This window comes from Salvelinus namaycush, chromosome 1 (assembly GCF_016432855.1).
Source record: "Salvelinus namaycush isolate Seneca chromosome 1, SaNama_1.0, whole genome shotgun sequence".
NCBI classification, from domain to species: domain Eukaryota; kingdom Metazoa; phylum Chordata; class Actinopteri; order Salmoniformes; family Salmonidae; genus Salvelinus; species Salvelinus namaycush.
Genome location: NC_052307.1, coordinates 60,203,454 through 60,220,866, shown reverse-complemented (window position 1 = coordinate 60,220,866; position 17,413 = coordinate 60,203,454). Strand labels below are relative to the sequence as shown.

Below are 17,413 nucleotides of genomic sequence, written 5' to 3'. Positions count from 1 at the left end.
AGAATTTGGGCAACGGAAAGTGAGCCGCGATATAAATCTGAATGCCTTTGCAGATGGTGATGTTGACTCTGGAAGCCTTACAGAGCAATTCCTGGCTCCAGAAGTCAGTCCAGGAAACCACTCTAGCACTAGGGCCATGTGGGACCTCTCCTTAAAAAAAAACAAAGTTGAGTGCTTTTTTTCACAGCCCATTGTAAGCAATCAGAGAAGCAAATAGAAGGCTGCAGTCGAGGCACACAGGCAGGCACTCCTCTCCAGAAGGCTGAGTGAGAGCAATGCTCAGTCAACTGACAGTCACAGCGCAGCTAGACAGCCAGGAAGACAGGGCATTCTCTCACAGCACTAACAGACACTAGCACCACCAGCGGGGCCTCTGAAGCCCACTCCCCCCCTCCCGGATATGACTGCTCCTGGACACAGACTGATCCTCAGCCTTTCTAGCCAGCTGTAAGGAGCAGCGAATGGACAGAACCACTGGCATATCCTCCTGCTATCCTCTCCACACTCCCACCACGTGCTGCTCCATACCCCTAGAAGAGGATTCATGCTGTGTTGACATAGGGTACAGGTGGTTGGTCGTGTTTGAGCGGCTGTTGGTTGTTTTCTCTGTGTGGTGGTGAGTTGAGGTGTGTTTAGTGTCATGATGATGCTGCCTCTTGTTGTGAAGAGCTTGGTGTGTGTACTACTGGGCTTTGGATGGGCCCAGGCCCAGGACCAGGCTGTGGGGCAGGATGGCGCTGCCACCCCCTGGAGACAAATGATCCAGTGGGAGAACAACGGCCGGAGGTTCAGCCTCCTCAACAGTGGAGCTGAGTACGTCCCTGCCGGAGCACAGGAACAGGAGAGAAGTCACAGAGTGGTGGTGGCTGACTCTCGCCCCCGAATCCCCCGCAGACCACAAGGAGGGAACGTACGCAGGCAGGCCCCCTCCAGGGGAGGCTCGGAGACCGTGAGAGGACAGGCCAGACATCCATTTGGCTTCGGACAAGTGCCCGACAACTGGCGCCAGGGCTCCGTGGGGACAGGCTCCACCAACCCCCGCTTCAGGCCATCCACTGGGTCCTCTTCGTCATCCTCATCATCCTTCTCATCTTCCTACAACGTCCCTGTCCAGCCCTACCCGCAATACCCCTTCCCTCAGCAGCCCTACCCCCTGCCCTATGATCCAAGTGTGGTGGAGGGAGCAGGTCGGGGCTACGTGGAGCCACCCTTCCAGAGGGCCACAGGTGGAGGCTATGGTGCTGGTGGTGGAGGATATGGTGCTGGTGGTGGAGGATACGTTGGTGTCGGTGGAAGATACACTGGAGTCGGGTATGGAACTGGTGCTGGTCTGGCACCTGTGGTTCCACGCTCCCCGCAGGACTATGGTGAGGATGGCTACCGTTACTACCAGTCCTATGGCTACGGGCCCAACCCTGCCATACCTGCCGTGCCTGCTGTGCCAGCACGGGCTGCCCAGCCACCCATCTCAGATGGCCTGGACCGCAGATACACACACAGCCTCTACAATGGAGGAGAGGATCCTGCTGCTGCCCCTGCCGACACAGTGCCCGCTGCCCCGGACAGGACAGTGGGTGGCGCTCAGCCTCCAGTACGAAGCCCCCAGTACGAGCAGTTCCCCCCGTTCGGTAGGCCCCAGGTGCAGCCACAGCCTCCTTTCCTCCAGCCTGTGGTGCCAGGAAGAAACCCCAACATGGCCGTGGAGAACCCCAGCGTCAACGTCGGGAGTGTCTACCGGCCGGAACAGAGAGGTATGCGCAATGTACATGCACAAAGTCATTTAGTTCAACGTCTTATGTCCTATAACAAAGCCAGCTCTTTGTCCACTGTCCAACCAGATGTTTTAAATCATCAGAATGTACAGTATTTCGTTTTGAGAGTATGAAAGTTTATCTGTATGTGGTCCTAAAGAAACTAGAGAGATTCGTCATCTTCTTTTTAGTCAACTTTATAGACTGTTTGATGTGAGCAGTACAAGACAGTCATGCAAACCACAAAGGAACCACCAGATCCTAATGGTAGTGCACATGTGAAGTGGATGATGCGCTTGTGGGGTCACATCCAAGTTTTTCCTCAGTTGAAGGAGAGAAAACAAGAAGGGAATGTGGCTCCTCTCCTCTGCTCCTCTGCTGCTTCCTGACAGCGGTGGACAGTGTGAGCCCAGGGGGAGCAGAACCCTTACCACCTGTCTCCCCAGCTATGTGCCTCTGCAGCTGGAGAAGTACACTGTTTCTAGAGGTCTTTCATTTCACATCTCTCAGGCCCAAAACACAGTACATGGAAATCCCTTTAAATGACCAGAATAGCATTGTTATTTACTGGCTCAAGTCTTTCAATTCCATTTTGCCAAACAAAAGCAAACTGTACTGAAGGACGGTTTATCTTTTCCCACTCACAGGGGTTATTGAAACCAGGTGTTGAGAAAGGCCTGCCAATGTGGTGAGCGCACACACAGGGCTCACTGTGTCATAGCTTGGGGAGTAATAGTCTGCTGAAAATGGCTTGGCTCTTGGGGAGACCTGGATGCAGAACTTGGGAATAGAGGTGACCTCAGTGTTGGGGCTGGCTGGAGGAGGGTGACTGGGGCCTGGGTGAGCGGGATGGGAGAGAGGGGGGTGCTGCCTGTACCACACCAAGGGGGGGAGGGAGAGAGAGAGAGAGAGAGCGAGAGAGAGAGAGAGAGAGAGAGAGAGAGAGAGAGAGAGAGAGAGACGGGGAGAGACGGGGAGAGACGGGGAGAGAGAGAGAGACGGGGAGAGAGAGAGACGGGGAGAGACGGGGAGAGAGAGAGAGACGGGGAGAGAGAGAGAGAGACGGGGAGAGAGAGAGAGACGGGGAGAGAGAGAGAGAGAGACGGGGAGAGAGAGACGGGGTGAGAGAGAGAGACGGGGTGAGAGAGAGAGACGGGGTGAGAGAGAGAGAGACGGGGGGAGAGAGAGAGACGGGGAAAGAGAGAGATGGGGAAAGAGAGACGGAGAGAGAGAGAGAGAGAGAGAGAGAGAGAGAGAGAGAGAGAGAGAGAGAGAGAGAGAGAGAGAGAGAGAGAGAGAGAGAGACGGGGAGAGAGAGAGACGGGGAGAGACGGGGAGAGAGAGAGAGACGGGGAGAGAGAGAGAGAGAGAGACGGGGAGAGAGAGAGACGGGGAGAGAGAGAGACGGGGAGAGAGAGAGACGGGGAGAGAGAGAGACGGGGAGAGAGAGAGAGACGGGGAGAGAGAGAGAGACGGGGAGAGAGAGAGACGGGGAGAGAGAGAGACGGGGAGAGAGAGAGAGACGGGGAGAGAGAGAGAGAGAGACGGGGAGAGAGAGAGAGAGAGAGACGGGGAGAGAGAGAGAGAGAGAGACGGGGAGAGAGAGAGAGAGGGAGAGAGAGAGACGGGGAGAGAGACAGAGAGACGGGGAGAGAGAGAGAGAGAGAGACGGGGAGAGAGAGAGAGAGAGACGGGGAGAGAGAGAGAGGGGGAGAGAGAGAGACGGGGAGAGAGAGAGACGGGGAGAGAGAGAGACGGGGAGAGAGAGAGAGACGGGGAGAGAGAGAGACGGGGAGAGGGAGAGACGGGGAGAGAGAGAGACGGGGAGAGAGAGAGAGAGAGAGACGGGGAGAGAGAGAGAGAGAGAGACGGGGAGAGAGAGAGACGGGGAGAGAGAGAGAGAGACGGGGAGAGAGAGACGGAGAGAGAGACGGAGAGAGAGACGGAGAGAGAGAGAGAGAGAGAGAGAGAGAGAGAGAGAGAGAGAGAGACGGGGAGAGAGAGAGACGGGGAGAGAGAGAGAGAGAGAGAGAGAGAGAGAGAGAGAGAGAGACGGGGAGAGAGAGAGACGGGGAGAGAGAGAGACGGGGAGAGAGAGAGAGAGAGAGACGGGAGAGAGAGAGAGAGAGAGAGAGAGACGGGGAGAGAGAGAGAGACGGGGAGAGAGAGAGAGAGACGGGGAGAGAGAGAGAGAGAGAGAGAGAGAGAGAGAGAGAGAGAGAGAGAGAGAGAGACGGGGAGAGAGAGAGAGAGAGAGAGAGAGAGAGAGAGAGAGAGAGAGAGAGAGAGAGAGAGAGAGAGACGGGGAGAGAGAGAGAGACGGGGAGAGAGAGAGACGGGGAGAGAGAGAGACGGGGAGAGACGTGGAAAGTCCCAGTAACACATGGGGTCCATTGCCTCAGGAAATCAAACAAATATTTAGTATGAGCTGAGGTGAAGAGGGAGGGAGCATCAATGAGCTGCTCTTAGGCATGCAGCGGCCCAGCCAAAAGGCCCAGGACTTGTTTCGTAATTAAAAACACACCATTTCTTGAAAACCATGGGTAATTGATAGACTCTGTTCTGAGAGCCAATCACAGGGCTGGGTTAGGGAGCAGGGTGAGGGTGAGGGTAGGGGGTGGACACTGACTTTATTATTGGAACCCAAAGTTGGCAATGTGGAAAACATTTATTTAGAGTAACTGAAGCCCTGTGGCGTAAAGTGACGCAATTGCCAACACGTGTGTGGCCGTTTTCTCTGTTCTAGCTGCTAGGAGCCTCCATGGCCTGAGGGGGTGGGACATCAGATGGGATCCTCTCCTCTGGTTGGGAGCATGGAAGACTGACTTACACATATCTCTATTCCTCTGCCTGGCCTGGCTGTGCATCAGGCTCTTTAATGTGCCATGTGCTTCAGTTCCATAACTCAGTCTCACTCATTAAGACACTGGAATGTGGAAGCATTCTTCTCTGTCCTAGACGCAGCCAACATGTGTGCAGATGCCTCAGCTTTCTCACACGCCATTTAATCAATGTGATAGAAGTTCTTCCAATGGGCTGACAGTCAATAGAAGCATACGCAGGCTGCAAGGGATTCCAATTGAACTGACTCAAATCAAAGAGAGATTAGATACAGAAGTATTGAGGGTCACATTTTATTTGGATAGTCTGGCTAGTCCATCTGTAGATGCTCTATGTATGGTCATACTATCAACAAACTATCTGTTGATTAGCAATCTGTTGATAAGCAACATTAGGGCAAGGGCTAGGGTTAGGGTAAGGGTTAAGTTTAGGGTTAGGGTCAGTAGATAGTTATTTGAAATGTTAGTGATAGTCTGTAGAGCATCTACATATGGGCTATCCAAATAACTCCACTGGCCACAGACATCAGTTCAATGTCTAGTTTTGATTTATATTTGGTTGAGTTGTTAACTAGTGTGAAACAACGTAGATTCAACTAGTTTTTGCCCGGTGGGAAGTGTTACTGTATTGAGTTATCAATAGAGATAAGTAGTAACTTGTCTTGTTTATTGCCAAATGGCCTTAATGGGAACATGATACAATGAGGTGGTGGAAAGAGCCTGTGTTGGTGTGTTGCAATAGGCTCGGGCTTGTCTTGTTCACGTAGTGCTGTGACTGCAACCGTCACAGACTATTATATAGTGCAATATTTGTATTGCACTCTATTCTCTCACCACTCATAAGCTCTCACGTATTCTCACATGCACCCACTATAATGAAAGAGCTGTTCTCAAAAAGAAATGACATGCCATTGACTTAGCAAAAGGGATGAGTTGGCATGTTGTGCATTGTAGACTTTCAGGGAAAGACATTATTAAAGAAATGGCAAAATCCAACATATTTTCTCTAGTGCCCCATTTAGAATATGATACAGTATGTAGCCTTGTCAAATGCTTTCGAGGGCTGATCAGCTTTTGGTTCAGACACACTCTATCCCTCTGAAAAATACCCAATTACCAGTTTCCGGAGATTAGGGGGCCAGAGAACAAAGGCCTTGCCGAAAGAAGAGGGAGAAGAGTCCACTGCTGGATGGAAAACCTCTGCATTTCACACAGGCCTTACAGTGTTTACATGGTCTGCCCCAGGAAGCTTCCCGTGGCCTGTAAGTCTGCTTCAGAGAGAGATGACAAATTGGATGTGTACACAGTGCTAGGAAAGACAGAACCCTCATTTGAACCTGTGTCTAAACTGGGGAAGGCTCACCTGGACGTTAAACAGGCAGAGGAGATAGGAAGCTTTCTCTGTAGAATTCCTATAAACAAATTGTATCCAAGGCCTGCTGTAAACAACAGTAACGACAGAGTGGGAATAGAAAAGCACAACGCTAAATATCATATCCCCATATGCCTTCAGTTGTTTTACTGTTTTGTCAATTTTACTGGAACCAAAATGAAGCAGATGGTAGGTTTTTTGAATGGTACCAGAGGTCAAAACTTGGGATTGACTTTATGTTGCTCCAACTGGTTCATATTTAAGTGGATGTCTGGCCTTTGAGGTTGAGGTAAAGGGGGAGGGAAGGGGGTGGTGATAAGGTATCCCAGTGACCCTTTCTGGCATGCCCTTTACTGGAAATGGGACACACATTAGCTCTGACAACTCAGGCCTGCTTTTTTATTTATTCTTCTGTTCCTCTGACAGAGTCGATCACTGGCCCAGTTTAGGAACAGCGGGGTGGGAGATCATTGTTGTTTTACCTTAGTGTGCTTCTCTCTCTCTCTCTCTCTCTCTCTCTCTCTCTCTCTCTCTCTCTCGTCGGAGTGCATGCTGGGAGTGAGGCGTCAAGCAGGAGTGATGGTGAGAGCGACTGGAATTCTTTTCACTCTATTGGGTTTTGGTGTGTATATATATATATATTGATTAGTTTAGTTGTTTTAAGGGTATCTTGTCTAACTATCACTAAGCACGTATAGGGGTGGTGGGATCGTTGAGGTTGGTTTTTGCGAGGGCACAACCAGCGGGTGGGGCTGGTTGCAATGGCCACTCGCGGAAGTTTGGAGTTTGAAAAACTTAGTCGGCGGCATGGAGTAAAGATTCCTGCTGCGGCCGGGTGTTCAGTGGAAGAATGTAGCTTGGCTGTGGGTGCTATCATTGGGTATGATAGCATCAAATCAGCCTCAAGGATGAATAGCGCTGTAGTGATATTCTTAGATTCCATTGAAAAGGTGAATAAGATAGTTGAGAGGGGTGTTGTGTTGCGGGAGACACAGACGCTGGTATTTCCGCTTATGAATCCGGCGAAGAAAGTTATACTTTCTAACGTGCCACCATTTGTTAGAGATGAAGTGTTGGAGCGAGAGTTATCTCGTCATGGTCAAATCGTATCTACAATAAAGAAGGTTCTTTTTGGATGCAAATCTCCGTTGCTGAAACATGTCGTGTCTCATAGGAGACAAGTGCATATGATCTTAAAAAAGGACGTTGATGAACTGAATTTAGCGTTCAGTTTTAAGATTGATGGATTTGATTATGTCTTCTACGCTTCTACTGAATCAATGAAATGCTTTGGCTGTGGAAGAGAGGGGCATTTGGTGCGTAGTTGTCCTGAGAATGAGCACGCAGAGCCCGGTAGTAGCTCTAGTGCTGGTGCAGCTAACGCACCACCGCGAAGGGATGAACATGCTAAGGGTGCAGGGGAAGGGAGAAGGTGGGCAGATGTGGTTGGAAAAGTAGGAGAGGAAGGCATTGTGGATACGGGGGCAATTGTGGTAGATCAGAACAAAGAGGGAGGGGAAACAGTCGGTGAGATTGCGACTGCCGTCGCTGAGGTGGTGCTGGAAAATGAAATTGGAGGTCAAGAGGAGATTGAAATAACGGAAAAGGAAGCAGCTGTTTTCAAAGTACCGAGGAGTAAGAGGAAGAATTTAAGGGGTGGTGAAGGGTCTAATTCTAAGAGGAAGGTAGAGATTGATAAATCAGTTGAGGATGAACAGGTTGTAGAGATGGTGGAGTTTTCTTCTGGGGAGGATAGCGAGAGTGAGTCATCTGACGCGTCACAACAAAATAGCGAGATAAATGGGGTGGAAGGGAGGTATGGGATTGAGAAGGTACGTCAATTTCTCAAGTTGACAAAAGGGAAGAAATATATGCAGGATTACAATGTAACTGATTTTTTCCCTGAAAGTGAATTGTTTATTGAATCAGCAAAGTTTCTGATGTCAAAAATTACAGGGGGAGGTTTGACAAGCTCTGAAATTGCTAGACTCAAGAAAGTGGTCACGAGAGTGATAAGTGATGTAAATTCTAAAGAAAATGAAAGAGTTCAGTTGCAGTTTTAACTCTGTAAAGAGATGTGGTGTCTGTATCTTCCTCTGTATATTTTTTTCATCCATGAGCAGTTTTAAGATTTCTTCTTTAAACGTAAATGGGGCAAGAGATGGTAAAAAAAGAGCCATAGTGTATGAGTTAATTAGGGGAAAGGGAAGTGACATAAATTTTCTACAAGAAACGCATAGTAATTTGGAAAATGAAGTTATGGTGCAACAGGAGTGGGGGGGGACAGTGGTGTGTAGTCATAAAAACTCAAAAAGTGGGGGTGTGGCTATCTTGTTCTCAAAAGGGTTTTTGCCTTTGTCATATGAGGTTGAAGAGGTAGTTGAGGGGAGGTTGTTTAAAGTTAGAGCAAGGTATGAAAACATCACTATGTGTCTGATAAATGTATATGCCCCAGTGGTGGCAGTTGAGAGGGTATGTTTTTTAGAGACATTATCAAATACCATTGAGAAATGTAACAATGAAGATTATTTATTTATTGCTGGGGATTTTAACTGCACAGTCAGCGATTTAGATAGAAATCACCAAGAACCTCATATAGCCTCAAGGACTTTTTTAAAACGCCTCATTGTAACACATGAACTGTGTGATATTTGGCGGAGTCAACATGGAGGCACAAGGCAGTACACCTGGGCGCATGTGAGAGAGAACACCATCTCTATGGCCAGGTTAGATAGGTTTTATTGTTTTGAGCATCAATCTCAGGTCTGTAAATCAAGTGTGATAACCCCAGTGGGATTTTCTGATCATTGTTTAATAACAGAGCTGGTGTTCATTAACGATGTAAAACCCAAAAGCGCATACTGGCATTTTAATATAACTTTATTGAGCTCACTTCAGGAAATGTTTTAGTTTTTTCTGGGAGAGGTGGAGGTCTCAAAAGGCCAGTTTTGTATCCCTTCAACAGTGGTGGGATATAGGGAAAATCCAGATTCAACAATTCTGTAATCAATACACGAGGAATGTCACCAAGGATATCACCAGATCAATGAAAGCCCTAGAGTTTGAAATAGTGGAACTCATGACGTTGGTTGAGACCACAGGAGATCGAGGCCATACTCAGGCCCTCAAGAGGAAAAAAGCTGCATTGGCAGACCTGCTGGGTATCAGAGCACAGGGGGCATTGGTGAGAAGTAAGTTTCAGGGAATCTCTGAAATGGATGCCTCATCCAAATTTTTCTTTGGTTTAGAGAAAAAGAATGGACAAAGAAAAATTATTCATTGTCTCAAATCAGCTGTTGGACAAGAGCTCACTAGCCCTAGTGAAATTAGAAAGAGGGCAGTAGAGTTCTATGCTGAGCTCTACAAGTGTGAGTACAAAGAGGATAAAACAGTGACACAGCAGTTCCTTGATGGGCTCCCACAGGTGGCTGCAGAAGCTCAGGTTGAGCTTGAGCAACCATTGTCTTTGCAGGAGTTATACACTGCATTAAAAGACATGGAAAATGGAAGGGCACCAGGCATTGATGGGCTTTCCGTTGACTTTTTTAAGTCTTTTTGGGCTATGTTGGGAGAGGATTGGCTAGCAGTAGTTAATGATAGTTTAACCGGAGGGTTACTACCAATAAGCTGCAGAAGGGCTGTCCTCACCCTACTGCCCAAAAAGGGTGACCCTAGGGAGGTGAAGAACTGGAGGCCGGTGGCTTTATTGTGCACTGATTATAAGATCTTGTCAAAGGCTTTGTCCAACAGGCTGAGGGAGGTGATGGGGCAAATCATACATACGGACCAGTCCTACTGTGTTCCTGGCAGGCAGATAGGGGATAACATTTCTCTGATTCGTGATTTTTTGGACGTCTCTAGGGCTATTGGGTTGGATGCTGGTCTAATTTCAATTGATCAGGAAAAGGCATTTGACCGAGTTGAACATCAATATTTATGGCACACGTTTGAGGCGTTTGGGTTCAGCTCTGGTTTTATTGCCATGATAAAGGTGATATATGGTGACATTGAAAGTGTATTGAAAGTTAACGGTGGTTTGAGTGCTCCTTTTAAAGTGTGTAGAGGTATTAGGCAGGGATGTTCTTTGTCAGGAATGTTATATGCCATTGCTATAGAGCCACTACTAAATAGCATTAGAAGTCGCATTGAAGGGGTGTACCTTTCAGAGGATATTCCTCCTATTCGTCTCTCAGCCTATGCTGATGATGTAGTTGTGTTAGTGAAAAATCAAGCGGAGGTGGATAGTTTGAGTCTAATGGTTGATCGTTTTAGGGGAATATCCTCTGCAAAGGTAAATTGGGAAAAGAGTTGTGCTTTACAGATTGGAGAATGGTCTGGAGGGATCATGGCTTTGCCAGGGGGGCTGGAATGGTGTAAGGGAGGTTTTAAGTATCTTGGAGTGTACCTAGGAGATGAGGGGACTATGGAAAAAAATTGGATTGGGGTGGTTGAAATGGTGGAAGGGAGGATGAGGAGATGGCGTTGGTTGCTATCTCGTATGTCATATAGGGGGCGTACTATTATAGTTAACAATGTGATTGCCTCTGCACTGTGGCATCGGTTGTCAGTTTTAGAACCACCATCTGGCCTTCTGGCTAAGATACAGGCAATTATTGTGGATTTCTTTTGGGATAAATATCACTGGGTTCCACAAAGTGTTTTGTATTTGTCAAAAGAGGAGGGGGGACAAGGTCTTGTACATCTTGCTAGTAGGGCTGCTGCTTTCCGGTTTCAGTTTATTCAAAGGTTGCTTTATGGACCGGAAAATGTGGTGTGGAGAGGGGTGGCAGGTCTTGTATTACAGCGGGTTGGAGGATTAGGTTTAAAGAAGGCTTTATTTCTGGTTGATAGTAGCCAGATTTCTAGGGAGGGAGTACCTCCGTTTTACAGAGGCCTTCTCAGAGTGTGGAGCATAATGAAGGTGTCCAGACGAACTTCAGCGGAGTCAGTGCATTGGCTGTTGGAGGAACCTCTGGTGTATGGGGCAAGACTGGATTGTACAACTGCAGCTGTTCCACATTTCTCCAAGATTCTGGTGAAGGGCAAAATCATCACCTTAAAACAGTTCATGGCCATGGCTGGGCCCGCCTTAATGGATGGAAGACGGGTGGCTGAACATTTGGGGGTGAGGTCGGAAAGGATTGTCGGACAACTGCTGGGAAGCTGCAGGAAGGCTCTGTCAGCGGAAGAGTGGGGTATGCTTAATAGCCACAAGAAGAAGGTACAAGATGAAGAAGTCTCATTTCCAAGACTAGGGATTACACCAAATATCCCAGAGTCAGAAAGAAAGGCGTTATTGCTGGATTTGAGAGGGTTGGAAGAGGTGGGTTTGGATGAGGTGAATGGGAAGGACTTGTATAGGGGGTGTGTCAAGGTGTTGAATAAAGATAAATTGAAAAATAGAAAAGACACTCCATGGAGGGTAAAATTGGGCATTGATGACAAGGTAAAGCCAGAATGGAGAGCACTGTACAAGCCACCGTTACAAAAGGGTACTGGTGATATGCAATGGAGGGTTTTACATGGCATCATTGCAGTTAATGCTTTTGTATCTGTTATTAACTCAGATGTTAGAGATGGATGTCCGTTTTGTAATATAAGAGAAACCATTTTTCACTGTTTTATGGAGTGTGAGAGGATAAAACCTCTATTGGAAATGCTGGAATCTTTGTTTAAAGCTGTAGGGGAGATTTTCAATAACACTGTTTTTATTTTGGGGTTTCAATATAGTAAGCAACAGAAAAGAAAATGTCAACTGTTAAATTTTATTTTGGGACAAGCTAAGATGTCAATTTTTCTGAGTAGGAAACATAAGATAGAAACGGGATATGGGCAGGATGTAAGATGTGTTTTTAAAGGATTAGTGAAAGCAAGAATAAAAGTGGATTTTGAGTTCTTCTCAGCTGTAAAAGATCTCCTATTGTTTGAGGAGAAGTGGGCCTACGAAGGAGCGCTTTGTTTTGTAGAGGAGGGGAAATTATTTTTTGTTGATGAAATAAGTTGAATGTATATGTTTTTTTGTATTTTTATTTTATTTATTTTGTTTAGGAATTACATTTGTTGTTTCATTTCTGAAAAGGCAGTGTGTCATTATTTATGTTAACACGTGAGTATAAAATAAAGGTTTTATAAAAACTCAAACTCTCTCTCTCTCTCTCTCTCTCTCTCTCTCTCTCTCTCTATCCCTCCATCTCTCACATTTTCTTGCATAAACGTGAAATATCTTTCAATATTTGATTACTAGGAGCCTACAACAAATATGAAATATAAACTTTGGATACTGTAGCAGAACATAATTGTCTAGTATTCTGGTGAAGTCGACTTTCTAATGCTTAGCATTATCCCCTCCAGATATGAATAGTCTGAATGTATTTTTCATGCCAAAGGTTAACATGGAATGACAGGTTCATATTAGGATTAGTGTCGTGAAACATCACATCATATTAGGAAAGCCCCAGCGTCTTAGCATAATTTCTCCCTGTGTGTGTACCAACCATGTTTTCACTTTCACATTCAGATTCTAGGGAAGAATTTTTTAACGAATGAATGACTCATTCATGTATACTCATTTTATTTTTCTTGGCATGATTAGCTTTTTTCTATACACTAAGATCAGAATCTATAGTGACCTATAGGGAGGGAGTACTAATTCTGCTAAGATGATCATCAGGAATGTACTGTAATTAGTGATTCCTGACTACTGACCACAGGACCCTTATTTCCACCTATCTGAATGTGCTGCCATATGTAACTTGTGGTCGTAAGTCTACACAAAATTTTAGGTCCCTCTTTAAATGACGTTCAGCTTCTAAAGGCTTCATAAGCGCTACATAAAATGATCACCAATGTCAACTGTGACATAACCCACTATGTCGAATATGTGACTCACCACCTGGATTCGGTCTTATGTAGCAAAATTTGAAATCGTGTTTTTGACATTATATAAAAGTGGAGACTCTGGCTTTCTAGGCAGAGATGCAAAGAAAAAGCCATATCTTAGAGTGGCAAATAAAAAGAAAAGATTAAGATGGGAAAAAGAACAAAGACACTGGACAGAGGAAGGCCAGCATCCCGGAGTCGCCTCTTCACTGTTGACGTTGAGACTGGTGTTTTGCAGGTACTATTTATGGAGGCTACCAGTTGAGGACTTGTGAGGCATCTGTTTCTCAAACTAGACACTCTAATGTACTTGTTCTCTTGCTCATTTGTGCACCGGGGCCTCCCACTTCTCTTTCTATTCTGGTTAGAGCCAGTTTGCGTTGTTCTGTGAAGGGAGTAGTACACAGCGTTGTCTGAGATCTTCAGTTTCTTGGCAATTTCTTTCATGGAATAGCATTCATTTCTCAGAACAAGAATAGACTGACGAGTTTCAGAAGAAAGTGCTTTGTTTCTGGACATTTTGAGCCTGTAATTGAACCCACAAATGCTGATGATCCAGATATTCAACTAGTCTAAAGAAGGCCAGTTTTATTGCTTCTTTAATCAGCACAACAGTTTTCAGCTGTGTTAACATAATTGCAAAAGGGTTTTCTTATGATCAATTAGCCTTTTAAAATGATGAACTTGGATTAGCTAACACAACGTGCCACTGGAACACAGGAGTGACGGTTGCTGATAATGGGCCTCTGTACGCCTATGTAGATATTCCGTAAAAAAATCTGCCTTTTTCAGCTACAAAGTCATTTACAACATACAACAACATCTACACTGTACTTCTGATCAATTTGATGTTATTTTAATGGACCAAAAATTTGCTTTTCTTTCAAAATAAAGGACATTTCTAAGTGACCCCAAACTTTTGAACGTTGGTGTATATTTACAAAAAAAAAATATGGGGGAATGGAAATGATGCAGACAATTACATTGATGGAAGCCACAATCTATCTGTAATATTAAACTGATTTACCCTCTAAAATCATAGTCGCACATGCCATGTAGATATAATATATAATATAATATATAATAATATAAAATAATGCAATGGAATTCTAAGCAAATCTTGTCTGCTAAATGTATTTTTTTATTTTTTTATTTCAGCTTTATTTAACCAGGTGGGCCAGTTGAGAACCAATTCTCATTTACAACTGCGACCTGGCCAAGATAAAGCAAAGCAGTGCGACAAAAACAACAACACAGAGTTACACATAAACAAATGTACAGTCAATAACACAATAGAATAGAAAAATAGACAAATCTATGTATAGTGTGTGCAAATGTAGAAGAGTATGGAGGTAGGCAATAAATAGGTCATAGAGGCAAAATAATTACAATTTAGCATTAATACTGGAGTGATAGATGTGCAGATGATGTTGTGCAAGTAGAGATACTGGGGTGCAGAAGAGCAAGAGGGTAAGTAATAATATGGGGATGAGGTAGTTGGGTGTGCTATTTACAGATTGGCTGTGTACAGGTACAGTGATCGGTAAGCTGCTCTGACAGCTGATGCTTAAAGTTAGAGAGGGAGATATAAAACTCCAGCTTCAGAGATTTTTGCAATTCGTTCCAGTTATTGGCAGCAGATAACTGGAAGGAAAGGCGGCCAAAGAAAGTGTTGGCTTTGGGGATGACCAGTGCAATATACCTGCTGGAACGCGTGCTACGGGTGGGTGTTGTTATGGTGACCAGTGAGCTGAGATAAGGCAGGGCTTTATCTAGCAAAGACTTATAGATGACTTGTAGCCAGTGGGTTTGGCGACGGATATGTAGTGAGGACCTAGTGTAGACCACAGCCATATGGCATAGCCAGATCAGGGCCTAACATAAGGAGAGCTCAGAATATGCAATTCTGTTTTTCTGAAATAGACTACATTTTCTTCATATCATGTTTCCTTAGACTTGTCTAAAATAAATAATGGATTCATTGTGATGGTGTAGACTATTCTTATATGGATTTATTGACTTTTTAAAATGTAGATGTTTTAAAGGTCTGCGTCAGTGGCTTGTATGCTATGCGTGGAAGCCAGGAGATGCTAATATGTTCATGTTAATTAACTCTAAATGGGAAGGAAGATGGAAAACTATATTCACTTCGTAATATTACTATCATGACGTGACTATGAGACGTGGCTGTATCTAGGGGGATTTGTATTTTGCTGAGCCTGCTAGCTAGCTACATTTCGGCTAGCTAGCAAATCCTGTGAAGTCACCAAAATGATTTTAAATAACAATTGAGGTAGCTATAGTATGTAATCTAACTCAACACTTAATTACCACAAACTAATTTAAATTACAATAAATAAAGGTTAACTTACTTGTTTTTTACTGTCAAGCGGCAGCACAAGTGGGCATTTGAACTCATCACATGATCAGCGTCTCGTCGGCAACACTAAAAAAGTACTTCCGTGTCACGGAATTTCTGATTTAAAAAAAATAAATGTGCCCAACGTAATAGCAGAAAAGTGTCAATAACCATTAATGAGATATGAACAATAACTGTCTAAACATTAACAATGACTCATATTTTTCATATTTAAGTGACATTTGCATTACATTTGGGTTTTAAAATATGTTCCAAGGTCAAATCAATGCCCCCAATATGAATCACTGTATATGGAATACGTATGGGCTTAGTATTGTAGCCAATACTCAGTAGGGTCTCTAGAATGTATAGATGGTGTCATTTCATGGGGCTCTGAATAATACGGTGTTCCTGGCCTTTTACTCAACCAATTCCATTGGCGCCCGAATCACATTACATGTGCGCTTACTTCACTACAGAAAATCCGCAAACCAAACAACAGTGCAGGGCATGCTCATTGAATTAAAGGTCAACAACACTCAAAAATCTTAGTTTCTTAGATTTTTTCCAGACATCAAAAGTCATCCCTTAATGTGGTTTAAAACTTCTTAGTCATCCCTTTGCGCGCCAATCCCGTTAACAGGATTGATTTGACAACACCCAGTGAAATAGCAGCGCGCCAAATTCAAAAACAGAAATACTCATAATAATAATGAATAAATCATACAAGTGTTTAAAGATGAACTTCTTGTTAATCCAGCCACAGTGTCAGATTTCAAAAAGGCTTTACAGCGAAAGCAAACCATGCTATTATCTGAGGACAGCACCCCATCAAACATACACATGAAAATCATAATTCGACCCACCAGGCACAACACTACACAGAAACTACACACAACACAGAAATAACGTATAATTCATACCTTACCTTTGAAGATCTTCTTCTGTTGGCACTCCAATATGTCCATTAAACATCACAAATGGTCCTTTTGTTTGATTAATTCTGTCGTTATATCCCCAAAATGTCAATTTATTTGGCGCGTTTGATTCTGAAAAAACACCGGTTCCAACTCGCGCAACAGGACTACAAAGTATCTAATAAGTTACCTGTAAACTTGATCCAGACATTTCAAACAACTTTCCTAATACAACTTTAGGTATTTTTTTACGTAAATAATCGATACAATTTAAGATGGGATAAACTGCGTTCAATAGCAGATAAAAACAAAGTGGAGCCAGCTTTCAGGTCACGAGCCTCTAACAAACTGTACACTTCACTCAACCCTCGTTCTGAACTGCCCTACTTCTTAATTTCTCAAAGGAAAAACATCAACCAATTTCTAAAGACTGTTTACATCCAGTGGAAGCGATAGGAACTGCATTTCTAAGTGCCTTAGAAATCTAGATCCCCATAGAAAACCCATTGAAAAGAGAGTGACCTCAAAAATGTTTCTTGTCCTCAGTGTTTTGCCTGCCAAATAAGTTATGTTATACTCACAGACATGATTCAAACAGTTTTAGAAACTTTCTATCCAAATCTACTAATAATATGCATATCCTAGCTTCTGGGCCTGAGTAGCAGGCAGTTTACTTTGGGCACACTTTTCATCCGGACGTGAAAATAGTGCCCCCTAGCCTTAAGAAGTTTTAAGCATTGTTGTGAACACAGAAAATCCAATTTGGTTGTTTTTCAATTTAAAAAGTGTGAAAAAGGCCCTGCCAACGTGTTTTGCTGTGCATGACTGCACATTAGAGTGTGTTTCATTCTGCAACACAGCATTTTGGAGGAAGTTGAGTTCAGGTCCAATATTGACTCTGCACCCAAGAGGGAAAGAGGTTGGGCCATCCTAGAAATGTTTTAGTGAATTAATATAGAACATTTAGCAGACGCTTTTATCCAAAGCGACTTACAGTCATGCATGAATAAATGTTTACGTATGGGTCGTCCTGGGAATCAAACCCAATAGCCTGCCGTTGCGATGCTCATGACAGAGTTATAAATGCTTTGTGAAGCCTCAATTTAATATGATTTATAAGGCCTTTATTAAGCGGTGCTTATACCACCCTTTATAAAGCGCAGGTTTATGTCATATTTGACATAGTGGGTTGTGTCACATTTGACATTGGTGGTTATGTCACACAGTTATGCCACATTTATGAACCATTGATAAAGCATGACATACGGTTATAGATGATTTGTAACACATTTTTG

The 17,413-nt window shown here is 44.4% G+C and overlaps 1 protein-coding gene across 1 annotated transcript in view; it reads left to right on the top strand.

Moving 5' to 3' along the window:
* Positions 1-643: 643 nt before the first annotated feature.
* The window catches only part of LOC120052428 (lysyl oxidase homolog 1-like), a 31,292-nt gene continuing 14,522 nt past the window's right edge, over positions 644-17,413 (top strand). The window contains exon 1 of the mRNA XM_038999317.1: positions 644-1,751. Coding sequence (XP_038855245.1) covers positions 644-1,751 — 1,108 coding nt within the window. The remainder of the gene's footprint in view (positions 1,752-17,413) is intronic.